Below are 17,328 nucleotides of genomic sequence, written 5' to 3'. Positions count from 1 at the left end.
CCCCGGCATGGAGCTTCTGCTGATGGACATTTAGGTTGTTACCCGTTTGGCGCTTTAATCAGTGAAGCTGCTGTGATCATCTGTGTGCAAATCTTCGTGCAAATGTTTTTCTCTTAGGAGTAGGGGACTGGTTCGCATGCTTAACTTTTTTTTTTTTCCTGACCATGGCGCGAGGCTTGTGGGATCCTAGTTCCCTGACCAGGACCAGGGATAAAACCCGTGCCCCCTTCAGTGGAAGCGTGGCGTCCTGACCACTGGACTGCCAGGGAATTCCCAGTACATGCTTAACTTTATGAGAAAACACCCAATTGTTCTCCGAACAGTTCTTTTTGTGCCATTTTGCATCCCCAACAGCGGCATGTTCATTCCAGTTGCGCCACGTCCTCACCAGCACTTGGTATTGTCAGCTTTTTAATTTTCACTATTTGAGGGAGAGAATGGAGACATCTCATTGTGGTTTTGATTTGCATTTCTCTGATGAATAGAATTTCTCTTCTTCTGTGAATTGTATTTCCCATTTTTGCATTTTAGTGGAGAAACGAATGTCCTTTCAACGAGTGATAAGACAAGTGGAGAAAAATGACTCTTGACATCTACCTCATAACACAGACAAAACCAATTTGAGATTCATCAAAGACCCTAACATCAAAGCCAAAACTGAAACGTCTCTAGAAGAAACCATAGGGGGACTTCCCTGGTGGCGCAGTAGTTAAGAATCCGCCTGCCAATGCAGGGGACACGGATTCGAGCCCTGGTCTGGGAATATCCCACATGCCGCAGAGCAGCTAAGCCCACGCGCCACAACTATTGAGCCTGTGCTCTAGAGCCCACGTGCCACAACTACTGAAACCTGTGCTCCTAGAGCCCATGCTCCGCAACAAGAGAAGCCACTGCAATGAGAAGCCCATGCACCGCAACGAAAAGTAGCCCGTGCTCACCGCAACTAGGGAAAGCCCACAGGCAGCAACGAAGACCCAACACAGCCATAAATAAATAAATACATAAATAAATTTATTTTAAAAAAAGAAACCAGGGGCTTCCCTGGTGGCACAGTGGTTGAGAGTCCGCCTGCTGATGCGGGGGACGCGGGTTCATGCCACGGTCCGGGAAGATCCCACATGCCGCGGAGCGGCTGGTCCCGTGAGCCATGGCCGCTGAGCCTGCGCCTCCGGAGCCTGTGCTCCGCAACGAGAGACGCCACAGCAGTGAGAGGCCCACGTACCGCAAAAAATAAATAAACCATAGGAACATATTTTTGTCCCTTTGGAGTACACAAAGACTTTTTTTTTTTAAAGAGAAAATACAAAAAAAAAGCACTAACCATAAAATTAAAAATTGATACATTAAACTTCAGCAACATTAAAACTCATCAAAGACACTGTTAAGAAAATGAAAAGGTAAGCCACAGACTTGGAGGAAATATCTGCAATACATACACATCTGACAAAAGACTTAATCGAGAATATACAAAGAACTCAATTCAAAGAAAGAAAGACAACCAATCTCGTAACAACCAGCAGTTACATTTCCTATGACTGATTTCGTACTTAATTCTCTTGGGACACCTTCTGTTGATGAAAAATTAATCAGTTGATCTAAGAAAGAAATGGAAAATTTTATTTGAGCCAAATTGAGGATTATAACCTCAGGAATAGTCCCTCAGAAAGCTCCAAGAACTGTTCCACCCATTAGAAGTCCAGGCACAGTTTTACAAGTGTTTTGAGACAGAGGGCTGTATATTAAATGATGTATTATCGACAGTTTACACGATCCAGACCTAAGTGTCATTGTGGCCCCTTACAAGGTCAAGAAGAAATGTTATCTTTTAAGGAGTTGTCTTGCTGATGCTAGGAAAATGCTGCTCTTTATGGTTGAGCAGGTATTTCTTTCTTTTTTTAAAAAAAGTTAATTAAATTTTTGGCTGCGTTGGGTCATTGTTGCTGCGCACGGGCTTTCTCTAGTTATGGTGAGCAGGGGCTACTCTTCATTTTGCAGTGCGCTGGCTTCTCATTGCAGTGGCTTCTCTTGTTGTGGAGCATGGGCTCTAGGCACGTGGGCTTCAGTAGTTGTGGCTCACAGGCTCAGTAGTTGTGGTTCGCGGGCTCTAGAGTGCAGGCTCAGTAGTTGTGGCTCGTGGGCTTAGTTGCTCCACAGCATGTCGGTCTTCCTGGACCAGGGATTGAACCTGGTGTCCCCTGCATTGACAGGTGGATTCTTTCTTTCTTTCTTTATTTTTGGCTGTGTTGAGTCTTCGTTGCTGCACGTGGGCTTTCTCTAGTTGCGGCGAGCAGGGGCTACTCTTCGTTGTGGTGCGCAGGCTTCTCATTGCGGTGGCTTCTCTTGCTGTGGAGCACGGACTCTAGGCACACAGGATTCAGTAGTTGTGGCACGTGGGCTCTAGAGCGCAGGCTCAGTAGTTGTGGTGCACAGGCTTAGTTGCTCTGCGGCATGTGGGAATCTTCCCAGACCAGGGCTCGAACCCATGTCCCCTGCATTGGCAGGCAGATTCTTAACCACTGCGCCACCAGGGAAGTCCCTGAGCAGGTATTCCTGCCTATGGGGGAGGGTGGTCCATGCCTAATGCAGATACACAATGCACACTGACGGGAGAGAGGGGGCCAAAGGGCAGAGAAAATGTTTCGTGTTTTAATTTTTATTGTCTTGCCATAAAGTGTGAATTTTATTTCACACTTCTGAACTTAGTACTACTTCTCTGGGGCAGATTCCCAGATGTGGGTTCCCAGAATCAAAGGCCCATCCTGGGGCTCTGGAAAATGAAACCACAGGCCCTGATTTCAGGCCACCTCACCTCTCCCAGCTCCTCCCCAGGCACCAGGCCCAGTTTGACCTAGGAGGGCTTGGAGGAGCAGCCAGGCCTGAAGGGAGGACGTGCACCCTGCGCGCCCCAGGCCTCAGGAGGGCTGGGAAACGGGGGGGCCACCCAGACCCAGGCCCACAGCCCCAGCGGCCCTTTTCATGGTCCCCGAAGGCCTCGGCCCAGATGCAGGGTCTGGGGCGTCTAGGTCTCCCTGTGACTCTGCTTAACCCTCAGCCTTAACTCCTCGCGGGGAGTGGGGGGCGAGGAGCATCCCTGGGGGTGCTTCGCTCCAGGGGGGGCACCGCTCCGGAGGGGGCGCATCACTCCGGGTATCACTGCCCCGAGGGGAGCATCACTGGAGGGGTGAATCACTGGAAGGGGGCATCACTCCGGGGTCACAGCTGCGGGGGGCCGCATCCCTCCGAGGGAAACCAACGCTCTGAGGGCACCGCCCCGGGAGCGGGGCACCGTCTCCAGGACGCTTCTCCCGGCGGGACTCGTCACTCCGGGGGCGCCTCCCTGGGGACACATCGCCCCGGGGAGCGTATCGCTCCGGGGTCACCGCTCTAGACGCGCATCTTCCGGGAGACCTCAGCCGCACAAGTCAGGTACAGCTCCGGGGGGCGGGGGCGCCGCCTCGGGGGCGGGGCCTCGCCCGGGCGCAGGCGCGCAGGCCCGCCCTCCGGCGCCGCGCTCGGATTGGCCGCGCCCGCGGGGAGGGCCCGCGGGGCATTGTGGGCCGTCCGCTCCCGCCACAGCTCGCCATGTCCGGGTCCCCGGTGAAGCGGCAGAGGATGGAGAGCGTGCTAGACCAGCTCAAGCAGTTCACCACCGTGGTGGCCGACACGGGCGACTTCCACGGTGAGGCTGCGCTGGCCCCGAGCTCCGAGAGAGGGGCTTCGTGCGCGCTGAGCGCCGGCCGGCCCCGGGGTGAGGGGAGGCGGGGCGAGGTGCCGGGGGCGCGAGCTTGCAAGTGAGGGGCGGGCCGGGCCACCAGGCCTCCCCGGCCGCGAAGTTGGCCCCGGTTCTCCTCGGCGCCTCTTACCCGGTCCCTCCGCTCCCTTCTCCCTCGCCTCCCGCCCTCTTCACCCCGGCTCCCTCCTTCGCCCCCACTATTCCCGGTACCCCTTCTCTTTCGCCCCCCGCCCCCCTTTTCGCTCTCCCCCCCGTTCCCGGTGCCCCGACCCCTCTTCGCTCTCCGCCCCGCGTTTCCCGCCCCCTTTCTCCCTCGCTCCCCGCCCTCGGCACCCGTGCCCGGCCCCCTTTCGCCTTCGGCCCGGGGCCGCCGTCCCCTCCGCGCTGCTGGTAGCTCGCGGGAGCCCGCCGTGAGCCGCCAGTGCGTCAGGGGACAGTGTCCAAATGCTTTGATTTGGGGAGAGACTCCAGGTCCGCCTTGGAGCTGCGGACCGTTTGTGGTTACACGGGGTAGTTTTGTTGCGCGAATGTTGACCGCTGAGCAGGAACATGAGTTAGTTCTGGACCCAGAAAGACCAGAAACTAAGAATGACACCACCTGCTTTTGAAACCTCGTGTTGCACACACTCTCCACCCCTACCCAGGGGACAGCTGTGCACGCTGGTGCCTGCGGCCGCGTGCGGGCCAATTAGACGTTCACCACGTTGGGCCAAGGAGCTGCGGGGATAAAACCCCATGCGCCGAGGAAAGCAAAGCTTGTCCCAGATTCAGATTTTCCTGGCTTTGAATCACGTTCCTTGCAGGCAGCTGGGGGACTTAGCTCTTCCTCCCTCTGCAGTGGAAACCCAGACTAGGTGAACCTCCATTCTGTTAGGCTGTGAACAATTAAGATTTTCAGGAAAATAATGAAATTCTCTGGGTACGAGTGCTGTGGGGCACACAGTACGGAAGGGACTTCCTCTCTTTTCTGCTTTCTCATGGTGACTTGAGAAACAGGCTTTAATTCCTCTTTGGTAAGAGTAAGTCTTTATCTAGCAGAGTCTAGGAGAGTGAGTAAGCATGTTTAGCTGCTTCAGTATAAACGCTGGAAACAGTGATGGGCTTGAGTCCAACCTGTACTTTAAACCATCTGCCAGAAGGTCTCCGCCTGGTCAGAGCTGGGGGCCCTGGAGATTCCAGCTCCTGCTCACTGGGAGGCCATGGTCTTCTTTCTACCCCCTCCCTCCCTGATTCAGGCCTCTGGCAATGACATCACTAGGATAGAGCATGCTGGAAAAGTGGCGGCATGTATTTCTGCACCTTCTTAGCATGGAATATTTCCCATCTTTGTGAGTTGACAAAGCCCTGGTCTATATTGTTTCCTGTCGGGTCTCACCAGGCAGCAGCCGCAGGATGGCTGGTCTTGTTACACCTGTCAGTGTAGGGCCAACAAGGCAGGAGGGACCCTGAGGAATGCTTGCTTTCCCCCCCCCCTCTTTCTTTTTAGAAATATCTAAGCCCAAGTGTTGACATTTAAGATCTCTAAGCGAGGGCTTCCCTGGTGGTGCAGTGGTTAAGAATCCGCCTGCCAATGCAGGGGACACAGGTTCGAGCCCTGGTCCGGGAAGATTCCACGTGCCTCGGAGCAACTAAGTCCCTACACCACAACTACTGAGCCTGTGCTCTAGAGCTGGTGAGCCACAACTACTGAAGCCCACGTGCCTAGAGCCCGTGCTCCACAACGAGAGAAGCCACCGCAATGAGAAGCCCACACACCACAACGAAGACCCAACACAGCCAAAAATAAATAAATAAATTTAGAGAAAAAAGATTTCTAAGTGAATGTTAAGAACTTTATTAAAAAATACATTTGTTGATAATGTATATCCATAAATCTTACATAGTTGTAAATTTGTGGGTTTTTTGTTTTATTTTTATTTTTTGGCCGTGTCGCCTGGCATGTGGGATCTTAGTTCCCCGACCAGGGATCAAACCCACGGCCTCCTACATTGGAAGTACAGAGTCTTAACCACTGGACCACCAGGGAAGCTCCTGTAAATTCGGTTTTTGGTCACTTTATGAACTGAAGGTTCTTACCTTCGGGGAGTCGTGGGCCTCTTTGAAAATACAGTCAAAGCTGTGGATGCTCTTCCCAGAACGACGCCCCACACCCGGTTTTGCGTTCAGTTTAAGGGTCCGTGGAGTCTGAAGTCCATCTGTTGACCCTAGATAGGTCTTGGTTTGGTTTTGTTTTGTTTTTAATAAAATTATTTATTTTTGGCTGCATTGGGTCTTCGTTGCTGCACGTGGGCTTTCTCTAGTTGTGGCGAGCGGGGGCTACTCTCGGTTGCGGTGTGCGGGCTTCTCATCGCGGTGGCTTCTCTTATTGCAGAGCACGGGCTCTAGGCGTGCAGACTTCAGTAGTTGTGGCACATGGGCTCAGTAGTTGTGGCTCACCAGCTCTAGAGCGCAGGCTCAGTAGTTGTGGCGCACGGGCTTAGTTGCTCCGCGGCATGTGGGATCTTCCCGGACCAGGGCTCGAACCCGTGTCCCCTGCATTGGCAGGCGGATTCTTAACCACTGCGCCACCAGGGAAGCCCCCTTGGTTTTGTTTTTAATTTTGCTAAAGGCTTTATCAAGGTATCATTTTATATGATGAAAGGTACTATTTTCAGTGCATTACTCTGGGTTTTAACACATCTGTGTAAGTTCTGCTCCAGAGTACTTTTTCTTAACTTGTCATTTTGAAATAATTATAGACTTTTAGGAAGTTGCAAAATTAGCCCATAGAGTCCCATCGTCCCCCAGTGGTGACATTTTGTGTGGCCGTGGTGACATCAGAACCAGGAACTTAGCACTAGCATGACACCGTGAACAGGCTTCAGGCCGGCTCCATGTCCACCGGTTTCCACCTGCATAGAGGAGGGGGCATCCCCTGTGGCAGTTTTATAGTTCATAGGTTCTTGTAGCCACCAGGATGGGTAGGACACAGCTGTTCCCCGGCCACAGAGACCTCCCTCGGCCCTGAGAGCCGCCCCCCTTCCCTGTTCCTGTTCTCCATCTCTGTAGTTTTGTCATCAGAAGATACTTTGACAATACTAACTTGCCCAATCAGCTTACTGAACCAGCTAATCCTGGAAGCTGAGTTTGGTGAACGTGAACTCTGTGCTACCCCGTGAGCCTGGGCCACGAGACTCCTTGGACTTCCTAGCCTGGTTACCAAGAAGGTGCTAGTGTGTTAAAGGAGAATACAGACCTGGTGCCGACGACGCTGTCAGGCAGCCATTGCCCTTCTTGCTCTGGGCCCTCGGCACATCTGCTTCCTGGCTTTAGTCTCTGTTGCTTTCTCATAGTGCACGCAGCTGCCTCTTGGCCAGCCTTCCGTGTGAAGTGCGGCCACACCCTGGCTCAGAAGACATGCTTGACTCTGTTTACACGTTTAGGGCTTACAGGGGTTGGCGCGGGTTGCTGGCTGGAAGCGAGCACTCCACTTACTTCCCTGCTTTCCACAATTATTTCCCTATAGCCATCGATGAGTACAAGCCCCAGGATGCCACCACCAACCCGTCCCTGATCCTAGCCGCGGCGCAGATGCCCACCTACCAGGAGCTGGTGGAGGAGGCCGTCGCCCACGGCCGGAGGCTGGGCGGGTGAGTGCGGGTCTGGGCAGCAGCCCTCAGCTGGTCTGGTTGCTTCCTGCCCTCCCTGAGTTTAGTTCTCAGGTGTCTTAGACTCAGGGAGGGAATGCTGTCTGCTTTCCTGTTTCTTTTTGTCAGGAAAGAAATAGCCGACATGTTATTTACACGTAGCAGGCAATACCCATTGTGCGAATACAGTTCACTGAGTTTTGTTTGCAGGAACATGTAGACACCACCCCAGAAGTCCCTCCCCGCTTTTGCAGTCAGTCTCCCCAGCCCTGGCAACCATGGACCTGCTTTCTGGCTTTTTGTTATGTTTTAGCAGTTCTGCTGGAGTGAGATTCATTAGTGCGCTGTCCGATTCATTCTGGTCAGTTTATGCAGTGCTGCAGCATCTGCACCTCCTAGAAGGTTCCCTGGAGCCTCTGCCAGTGACCACAGACTGGCTTTCCTCTCCGTAGATTGGCCTTTGCTGGATGTCATTTTAAATTTTCATCTGGGCGATACAGCTCAGCTGAGAATGAGCCTGCAGGGAACAGTGGCCTCTGGGAGGAGCCACGCTGGGCTGGCCTGTCCCTTTCTGGTGCTCCTGTGTGCTGAGGTCAGGCGGTGTGCAGGTGTGTGTGAGATGGCTGCTCCTTGCACTGGGCCGCCCTGCCCCCGCCATCCTGGCTGCTTCCCTGTCCCTTCTTGGTATTCCTGGAATCGGTGACAAGGTGGTGCCCTTAGTGGTCACCAGACTGGCCCTGCTCCCGTGTCCAGCCCGTGACACGCGGGCTGGAGATCTTTCTGGTCCATTTTGGAACAGCATCATGTACCTTACTCATCTGCCCAGGCAGCTTCAAAGAGATTGGAAAGACTGTTCTGTTCACGTCCCCAAAGATGAAGGGGTTCAGTTTGGGAGGATGAAACGTGGAGATGGAAGGCAGGGATGGTTGCACCACGATGTGGATGCACTCAGTGCCCCTAACTAGTCACTTAAAAATGGTTAAGATAGGGCTTCCCTGGTGGCGCAGTGGTTGAGAATCCGCCTGCCAGTGCAGCGGACACAGGTTCAAGCCCTGGTCCGGGAAGATCCCACATGCCGGGGAGCAACTAAGCCCATGTGCCACAACTACTGAGCCCGCGCTCTAGAGCCCACGAGCCACAACTACTGAGCCCGCACGCCTAGAGCCCGTGCTCCGCAACAAGAGAAGCCACTGCAATGAGAAGCCCACACACTGCAACGAACAGTAGCCCCGGCTCGCCTCAACTAGAGAAAGCCCGCACACAGCAGTGGAGACCCAACACAGCCCAAAAATAAATTAGTTAAAAAAAGAAAAACCCAACAAACCTCATTAAAAAAAAAGGTTAAGATGGGGCAGTTTCCTGGCGGCCCTGTGGTTAAGACTCTGCAGTCTCACTGCCGTGGCTCAGGTTCAGTCCCTCGTCAGGAAACTGAGATCCTGCAAGCTGTGTGGCATGGCCAAAGTTAAAAAAAAAGGTTAAGATGATAAGTTTTATGCTATGTGTGTTTTACCACAATTTAAAAAAATTATTTTAAGAAAAAAGATGAAGGGAAAAGAATTTGGGAAATGAATAACAGAATTTGTTTTGTAGAATCCTGTGCATTTAAATCTAACAAGCTTCTAACCTAATTTTTTCCCTGGAATTTCAGATCACAAGAGGAACAGATTACAAATGCTACTGATAAACTTTTTGTGCTGTTTGGAGTAGAAATACTGAAGAAAATTCCAGGCCGCGTATCCACAGAAGTGGATGCAAGGTAAGGACGCAGGGCTGACACAGGTGACGTGGGCAGAGGGCGGCAGCTGCTTTCAGTCCGCGGTTCCCCGCGTGGCGCCCAGGTGCTGCTGTGGCTGCTGGTCCACGATGAGCTGCTCGTCTCCGGGTCCTGCTTGAATATCAGTCCTGCTAAGGTGCTCTGAGCTGGGCATGCCACGCACCCCCTGGCTGGCTGCTGGGCACCCCTGTCACGGCCCTGCCCCCGCAGGCTCTCCTTCGATAAGGATGCTATGGTGGCCCGCGCCCAGCGCCTCATCGACCTGTACAAGGAGGCTGGGATCAGCAAGGACCGGATTCTGATAAAGCTGTCGTCTACCTGGGAAGGAATCCAGGCTGGAAAGTAAGTGTCCCCGTGAGGAGGGAGCTGGTGGGGACTGCCCGTCCCGGGTGGGCCTTGGGGAGCAGGCCCCGTGCGATGCCACACGTCCTCACGTCGTCTTCCGTGTACAGAACGTAAGTCGTTTCCCAGCAGCTGTGCTCAGTGCGGAGGAGGTAGAAGCAGGTACAGACAGGGAGCTGCTCTGGCGCCGGCCCCGCAGGGCCATGCATGGCTGGCCTGGAAGCGCCCCTTGTGCACCAGCGGGGTCCCTGTGTTATCTGTTCCCCTCCTGCGACCTTCTGCCTCTGGACGCACCTGTCTGGACTCTTCCGCGTGATGGAATCGTGCAGCACGTGGCCTTCGTGTCTGGCTTCCCTTGCTGGGCATGTGTTCAAGGTTCACACATGCTGTGCGTGTGTTGGGGCTGCATTCCTCTGAAAGCTGTTGTTCCCTCGTGTGTATACACTGCATTTTCTGAGTCCATCCTTCAAGGGACGCGTGGTTGTCCTGCCTTTGGTGCTGTCGAGGGTAGTGCTGCTGTGAGCATGTGTGCTCGAGCTCTGGTGCCGTCTCTGGTGGGCGCACACTGGAGGGCGGAGTTGCTGGTGCTGTGGTCATGGTGTCAGCTGTCGAGGCTGCCTTGTGCCCCCCGCAGATGCACTTCTTGACCACCTTTCTGCGGCCAGGCAGCAGAGGTGCCTCTGAAACTGTCCATTGGGACAGGGACTCAGTTGTCACAGTCCACATCCCGGCATGTTGCAGAGTGGGGCCGGGGCCCTGTTCTCACAGTCGACCCCAGGATGTCACGTGGGTGACTGACTTTCTGCAGGGTGACCCAGAAGGGCGAGGGGGAGCAGTGGGGCCGGGGAGGCCGCGGGCTCCGGGCGGGACTGAGGCAGGATGGCGCTGTGGTCGGAGCTGATTCTGTGACGAGGTGAGGGACCGGGCCTGTGGCTCTCAGGGAACCTCTTGCCTTTGTCCCTGTTTTGAATTGCTGGTTTGATGAAGGAAGTTCTGGTCACCCACAACTCATTAGCCAGAGAGAGCCCTGGTGAATGTTGCAGAGTTTTGTTTTGTTTTGTTTTTAGTAAAACGAACTAATTTCAGCTCCACACGTATTTGTTTTTAAATATCTGTTTGTTTATTTTTGGCTATGCCGGGGCTTTGTTGAGGCCTGCGGACTTCTTAGTGGAAGCATGTGTGCAGGATCTAGTTTCCCAACCAGGGATCGAACCTGGGCCCACTGCATTGAGAGCGTGGAGTCTTACCCACTGGACCACCAGGGAAGTTCCTCCAGAGTTTTTTGGGGGGTTTTTTGTTTTGTTTTTTCTTTAAATAAATTTATTTTATTTATTTTTGGCTGAATTGGGTCTTTGTTGTGTGTGGGCTTTCTCTAATTGCGGCAAGCGGGGGCTACCCTTTTTTGCGGTGCGCGGGCTTCTCATTGTGGTGGCTTCTCTTGTAGACGAGCACAGGCTCTAGGCTCATGAGCTTCAGTAGTTGTGGCACACGGGCTCAGTAGTTGTGACTCGCGGGCTCTAGAGCGCAGGCTCAGTAGTTGTGGCGCACGGGGCTTAGTTGGTCCGCGGCATGTGAGATCTTCCCGGACCAGGGCTCGAACCCGTGTCCCCTCCGTTGGCAGGTGGATTCTTAACCACTGAGCCACCAGGGAAGCCCCAGAGTTGCTCTTGACGAGGATGGGGCGACCCTGTTCCTGCCTTTGCAGTTACTGAATCGCGAGCGTTTCTCGCTGTGTCCCCGCTGTTCATGCCGCCCTCCCCCGCCCACAGGCAGCTGGAGGAGCAGCACGGCATCCACTGCAACATGACGCTGCTCTTCTCCTTCGCCCAGGCCGTGGCCTGCGCTGAGGCGGGGGTGACGCTCATCTCCCCCTTCGTGGGCCGCATCCTCGACTGGCACGTGGCCAACACGGACAAGAAGTCCTTTGAGCCCCTGGAGGACCCCGGTGAGGAGCACTGGGAGGCAGGGGCGGAGGGGTGCTGCGCTGTCTGCTGCCGGCGGCCGGCGTGGCAGCTCCGGGCATGTCTCCCCAGGAGTGAAGAGCGTCACCAAGATCTACAACTATTACAAAAAGTTCGGCTACGAGACCGTCGTCATGGGCGCCTCCTTCCGCAACACGGGCGAGATCAAGGCCCTGGCGGGCTGTGACTTCCTCACCATCTCACCCCAGCTCCTGGGGGAGCTGCTCAAGGACCACAGCAAGCTGGCGCCCACGCTCTCCGTCAAGGCAGGTAAGAAGCCCCCCGCCCCGCTCAAGGCCCCCATGGGGACACCGGTGCCTCCGTCACCTGAGGGTGTGGAGCCTAGAGCCGCAGGGCCAGCCTGCACTCACCTGCTGTCCAGCCCACCTGCCGTGGGGGCCACGCCAGGGAGGGGCCTTAGGGCGGCTCTGAGCCCAAGGCCCCGGCGCATGCCCTCCCCCAGCCCAGGCCAGTGACCTGGAGAAGGTCCACCTGGACGAGAAGGCCTTCCGCTGGCTGCACAACGAGGACCGCATGGCCGTGGAGAAGCTCTCGGACGGGATCCGCAGGTTCGCCGCGGACGCTGTGAAGCTGGAGCGGATGCTGAGGGTGAGAGCCCGGGGTTACGGTTGGGAGGGGCCGGGCCGGGGCGGGGCGGTGGAGGACAGCGCACCAGCTCACACTGCCCATCTCTAGGAACGAATGTTCAGCGCGGAGAACGGAAAATAGCTTGGCACCTGAGGCTGGACCAGATATGCCGCCGACTTTGAATTGGGGCCTAATTGCACATATGCCTTGCGACGAATCTTGGATTTTTTTTACTAATCGGAGCGGGGATTAATCACAGATTTCTGATTTTATGTAAAATTCTGCTCAGCGCATTAAAGGTGTCACTTTTCGTTCCGTGTGTGCGTCCTTTCTCGCTGGCTGCAGCCTGGTCCGATGGAGGTGGGGTTGGGTCAATAGCCCCCTGGGGGCCTCTAGGCAGGGGTGACAGCCCCTCACCTGCTTCTGGGAGCCTGGACACAGAAGGCAGGGACTGCCTGAGCACTTCCTCTGTGTCTGGAGCCCGACGGCCCCGGGGCTTGTAGGCTGTGCTTGCCTACAAGTGGGAGGGTGGGAGGGTGCCAGGGGCCCGCTGGAGCTGTGCGGGGGCCGGGCCCGCAGAGAGGAGCCTCTGCGTCAGAGCCTCCGGCCGTCCGGACCTGTTGGGACGGCCCCCATGCCTCTCAGCCGCTCCACGCTGCCCTGGGGCGGAGGCACAGGTGGGGCGATGGCGCCACCTTGTGGGGACAGCGTAGCGTGCGCTGAGCAGGACTTCCAAGCCTCAAACCCCGAGCAGACGCAGGGCACAGCTTGTGAAGACACTTCACTTGCACCCTCTGGATTTTTCTGGGAAGGGGTTGGTGGGGGGCGGTGATGGGTGGTCCACAGGGGAGCCCCTTCCTCTCCCCTGGGACCAGCCTCTGTTCTTGGAACAGCGAAGCTGGGGGTGGGGGGGACACAGGGTCTGGGTGAGACTGCCTGGGAGCACGAGGTGGGTGGAAGGGGCCCCGGCGGACCCTCCAGGCCTGCGCCAGTGGAGCCAGGTGTCAGGACAGTCCTGTGGGATGCTGCCCTGGGTCTGGCTGAGGGTCAACGGGGAGGAGCCCCTGTGCCCCCCACCCCCGCCCTGGGGGCGCCTGCTGGGCTGGGCTTGTTCCCCATGGCTCCCTGCAAGTGAGTGGGGCTCCTGGAACCCCCGTCTGCTGGCATTGGAGCAGGTGGCTGGGACTTGCGGTTCTGAAGCTGCCACCCTCCCCAAACGCAGGGGCAGTGCTGAGCAGCCGGGGACAGGTGCCACCCTGGGCCACACCCCTCGGGCCACCTAGCCTGCCCAGGCTGCCCCCCCCCCCCCCCGCCGATCCTGGTGCTGAGGGGGTGGCCTTGGGTTGGGTGCCGTAGCACAGGGACCTGCTGAGGTGGGCAGGGCTTCTCGCCCCCAGCCCCCCAGCTGCCTGGCCAGGTCGGGTCAGGGGGTTAAGGCTTCCTGCAGCCCCCTCCCCCGAGCTGATCAAAGGGCTGTGTCCTAGGAGGGCGTGGAGGTCTCAGCTCACCATCTTGCCTGGCCTGGGGCCTCAGGATGGAGACCGTGGATGCCAGTGACGGACATGAAGCCCGCCTGCTCACAGGTACAACTCTGTGCGGCCAGCACCTTAGAACATGCTTGTCCCCTGATCTGCCCCCATTCCCAGCCACAAATGACCGGCCCACATGGAGTTTTTGGGTTTTTCGTATCTGTCTGGCTTCCTTTGCTGAGCTTGCTTCCAAGGGTCCACCGCATGGATGTTAATACCGTCCAGTAGTAAGAATGCTCCTTTTATGGAAGCTACAGCTTATCGCGAAAAACACCACAGATGTTCACGCACTGTTTTTGTAGAGTTGTAGATCTTTCTCTTGGATAAATCTCAGGGTCTATTTTAAACACCCCGGGAATGTGGGGAGCCCCCAGGGGCACAGGCACCTGCACCCACCCAGTGGCCACCCCAGTGCCCTGGACCTGGCATACCCAGGACCAGCCAGTGGGGCAGACTCAGAAAGCATCAGCGACCAGGGAGCAGGGCTGTGGAGGGGCCCCCGCAGAGCCCGCCTGGGTCTTGGTCTGCACAGTCAGAAGGCGTCATCATTTGAAAAAAACTTTTTGTCCAGAGACGTCCATGACTCCGTGATGTGGCGACTGCAAACACGGGATGAACGATGGGGCTGCCTAGGCCCCATGTGTGCACAGAGCAGGCCAGCAGGTGGCAGGGGCCCTGACGCTGGGAGATGCCGGACGGAAAGGAGCACGTGGGAGCATCGCCTCCGACTCGGGCGCCCTGCTTCCTCCTCCTTTGTCCTGAGGGGTTGGATGCGGCAGAGCTAGTCAGGCTGAGACAAGGATGGTGACACACACGGGGCCAGAGCGGCTCCAGGAGGCCCCAGCCAAAGGCCACAGGCCAGGACAGGTGCCCTGGGGAAGCTGGAGAGCCACCAGGCTGCACTGGGACTCGGCTGGCTGGACAGCCACCTGGCATCCCCAGGACTGTCCGCCGCCCCTGCCAACCCAGCCCAGCCAGCCCCACTCAAGGCCTCCTTCCAAGTGGAACTCGGCTCCGTCACGTCCACCTTGAAACAGGCAGAGCAGCTGCAAAACCAGGCTCGGCCGTCAGGACCCGAGGCCACCTGGGCAGGGCCGTGTGTTGTATCCACAATTAAAAGTGTTTCTCAACATCAGAAGGGACGTGGTGACACTGCAGCATCCACCCCAAGGTCCATCCTGGCCTTAACACGGGGTCGCCATCACATTTGAAACCGTGCACTAGGCAAGGGTTAGGGTGAGAGCAGGTTCTTCAGCAGCAGCCAGCGGGCCCCTCCCCACCCAGCCCCCACCAACACCCAAAGGCCTGGGGAGACTGCAGGGAGGCCTGGGAGGAGCCTCAGCACAGAAGCAGGACCCTGGGATCCCAGCCGGCAGCCACCCAGCTTCCAGGAAGGCTCAGCCTCTGCCCCCCCCCCCCCCCCCCGCCGCCAGGGTGAACAGGGACGGGCAGAGGAGCCAAGACCCCAGCCCGGACCCCACAGCCGACCCTCTGCGGGGCACTCAGAATGCTCGGGCCCTCGGCACTCCCCACCCCTCCCTGAGGAGACTCTGCAGGGTGGGGGCTCAGCCCTTCCCCCAGAGCCTTCACCCCTCAGGGAGGATCCTCAGAGCCCCCAGCAAGCCAGGCTGGGGTGTCGTGAAGACGGGGTTCCCGGAAGCCTGAGAGTCCAGCTGCCTCTGGGGACACCCGGGACATCTGGAGGTGGTGGCATCCGCTGGCGGGCTCAGTTCGGGGCCACCTCACTTCCTGCGAGACGGAGGCCAGGTCAAGGCAAAGGGGCCAGTCACAAGGCAGCGTCCCACCCGCCACCCAGGCCAACGCCCCTCACCGGCTGCCGCAGAGGAAGAGCAGGTTCTGCACGGCCGGGACGGTGGAGCTGGCGTTCTGGCCAGTGACCAGGTGGCGGTCCAGCACCACGTGCACGGCGTCAGGCTCGCTGGCTGCAGGAGACCCCCGGGGGCCCAGGCCTCAGGCCACGTGCTGGGCCAGCTCCCGAGACCCTCCCGCACCTGCCCTCCCAGGCCGGGGACTCGTGGTCAAGGGCTGGCCCCCGAGGTCCTTTGGACACTCAGCCCCTGCAGGCGGCCCTGGCCAGGGCCCCCACTCACCACTGAAGCAGGCCCCCGCGTCCTTCACGAAGTCCTCCACGACCAGCGGCAGGTGGGCGAAGCCGGGCGCCCGGACGAGCTCGTACACGGAAGGCTGCGGGGAAAGGGCACCCAGGCTCAGAGGGCCACGCCCGCCACGTGGGGGCTGCTGAGGGTGGAGGGCCCGCAGCAGGGGCCGGGGCTGAGGCTCTCCCGCCGTGGGGTGGCCTGAGGTGACAAGGCCACCGTAGGGCGGGAGCTGCCTGTCACCGCCTCGCCCAGCATCGGGGCACACGGGTGACCAGAATGAGCCGGGCAGGTGACCTCAGGGCAGAGCCCTTCAACGAGCAGAAGGGCTGGGGGTCGAGCACAGAGCCACGCGAGGGGTGGTGACCGAGGTCCCCCCCAGAGGAGAGCCCCTGCCCCTCTCCTCCTGTCCTCTCCCAGCCACCGGCCAGGCCGGCCCCGTGCAGCCCCCGCACCTAGGCCTCAGTCCTCGCCCGGCAGATCCCCCCAGACCTGCCCCAGGACCCGGACTCTGGCTCCACGTCCAGCCGGGCCCTCTGCCCAAGTCGTGGCACCGCTTCCTGGACCCGAAAGGAGTGACATACTCAACAGGCATGAAACAAGGCCCCGAAGGGCCCCTGCTCCCCACCCCTGCCCCATGCTGGTAACCAAGAGCCCCAGCTGGGCAAATGACTGCTGCCCCCACCGGAGGGGACCCTAGGCCCCCCAGCAGGCCCCCAGCCAGTCCGCCTGCTCTCGATGCGTGTGCACATCTTCCATACCCATCCACAGCCCAGCACCCCTGCAGCACTCACCCCCGTGACGCTGTAGCCTTGGAACACCCAGGACCTGTCCTCATTGGTGGCACAGCAGAGGGCGGCAACGCCGTGGCCCACAGCACAGATGGGCTCTGGAAGCAGGGCCAAGGCCAGAGTGAGGCACTGGAAGCCGCCCAGGCCCCTGCCAACATTTCCACTTCCCTGGCTCCCCTCCCCAGATACAACTCAGAACTAGGATTTGTTTAGAACCCAGACCCCCTCAAGTCGTTCTCGTGGCCAAGAAACAGGTACAAGGAGGAAGTCGGGTGCCAGGCCACCTGTCACACTGGAGCGCCACCACCCTCTGCCCCGCAGACCCACCCGCCTGGCTCCAGGCCCCGACCTGGCCTCTAGGCACCGCGGGGCAGCCCGCCTGGGAGACGCCCCCTCTGAATGCGGCGGGGGGAGGCCCCTGGCTCCGAGGCTCCCTCTCAGGGCAGCCTGGCATGAGTGCGTTCCCACGGCTGAGGCGGCCCAGACAATCACTGCCTGGGGACAGGAGGCCCCGTTCCCACCAAGAGAGGACACACCCTAACGAGCGTCCCAGCCCCATCGCAGCCACTTGCCCATCACCGCCAATGCCAGGCCAGGGCAGCGCGCCACGTCTCCACAGAGCAGAAGTCCTGCCAGCCTCCGAGCCCAAACCCCACCGGGAACAAAGCCAGCATCCTGCCTGCCCATCTGGGGGGGTAAGCATCCCAGCCACGAGCCCCCGAGGGAGCCAGGCAGAGGGACCACAGGGGCAGCGGCCTGATGGGCACAAAGTCGGGGAAGGAGGGATGGGGAAGGGAGGCCCCTCCTGTGTGTGTGTGTGTGTGTGTGTGTGTGTGTGTGTGTGTGTGTGTGTGTGTGTGTGTGTGT

At 58.1% G+C, this 17,328-nt stretch overlaps 2 protein-coding genes across 5 annotated transcripts in view; one reads left to right on the top strand and one right to left on the bottom strand.

The window, feature by feature from the left end:
* Positions 1-3,542: 3,542 nt before the first annotated feature.
* TALDO1 (transaldolase 1) lies at positions 3,543-12,335 on the top strand. Its single transcript, XM_027090534.1, has 8 exons — positions 3,543-3,679; positions 7,239-7,362; positions 9,008-9,115; positions 9,344-9,475; positions 11,245-11,420; positions 11,509-11,706; positions 11,900-12,045; positions 12,133-12,335. The coding sequence occupies exons 1-8, from the start codon at positions 3,583-3,585 to the stop codon at positions 12,163-12,165; spliced, it is 1,014 nt and encodes a 337-aa protein (XP_026946335.1). The 5' UTR covers positions 3,543-3,582; the 3' UTR covers positions 12,166-12,335.
* Positions 12,336-13,532: 1,197 nt separating this feature from the next.
* Positions 13,533-17,328, bottom strand: part of GATD1 (glutamine amidotransferase class 1 domain containing 1) — a 6,782-nt gene continuing 2,986 nt past the window's right edge. For 2 of the 4 annotated variants that reach the window (XM_027090557.1, XM_027090559.1), the window contains exons 5-8: positions 16,465-16,559; positions 15,665-15,758; positions 15,385-15,496; positions 13,533-15,302 (exon numbers count right to left, since the gene is read on the bottom strand). In XM_027090557.1, coding sequence (XP_026946358.1) covers positions 15,296-15,302; positions 15,385-15,496; positions 15,665-15,758; positions 16,465-16,559 — 308 coding nt within the window. In that variant the 3' untranslated portion in view covers positions 13,533-15,295. Of the gene's footprint in view, positions 15,303-15,380; positions 15,497-15,664; positions 15,759-16,125; positions 16,237-16,464; positions 16,560-17,328 lie in introns of those variants that run through there. The other 2 variants (XR_003429491.1, XM_027090558.1) reach the window with 2 other exon arrangements.

This window comes from Aethalodelphis obliquidens, unplaced genomic scaffold, assembly GCF_003676395.1.
Source record: "Aethalodelphis obliquidens isolate GAN/ISIS:26980383/991018 unplaced genomic scaffold, ASM367639v1 scaffold69, whole genome shotgun sequence".
Classification (NCBI taxonomy): Eukaryota; Metazoa; Chordata; class Mammalia; order Artiodactyla; family Delphinidae; genus Aethalodelphis; species Aethalodelphis obliquidens.
The sequence above is the reverse complement of the archived record's forward strand: the minus strand, read 5'-3'. Positions and strand labels throughout refer to the sequence as shown.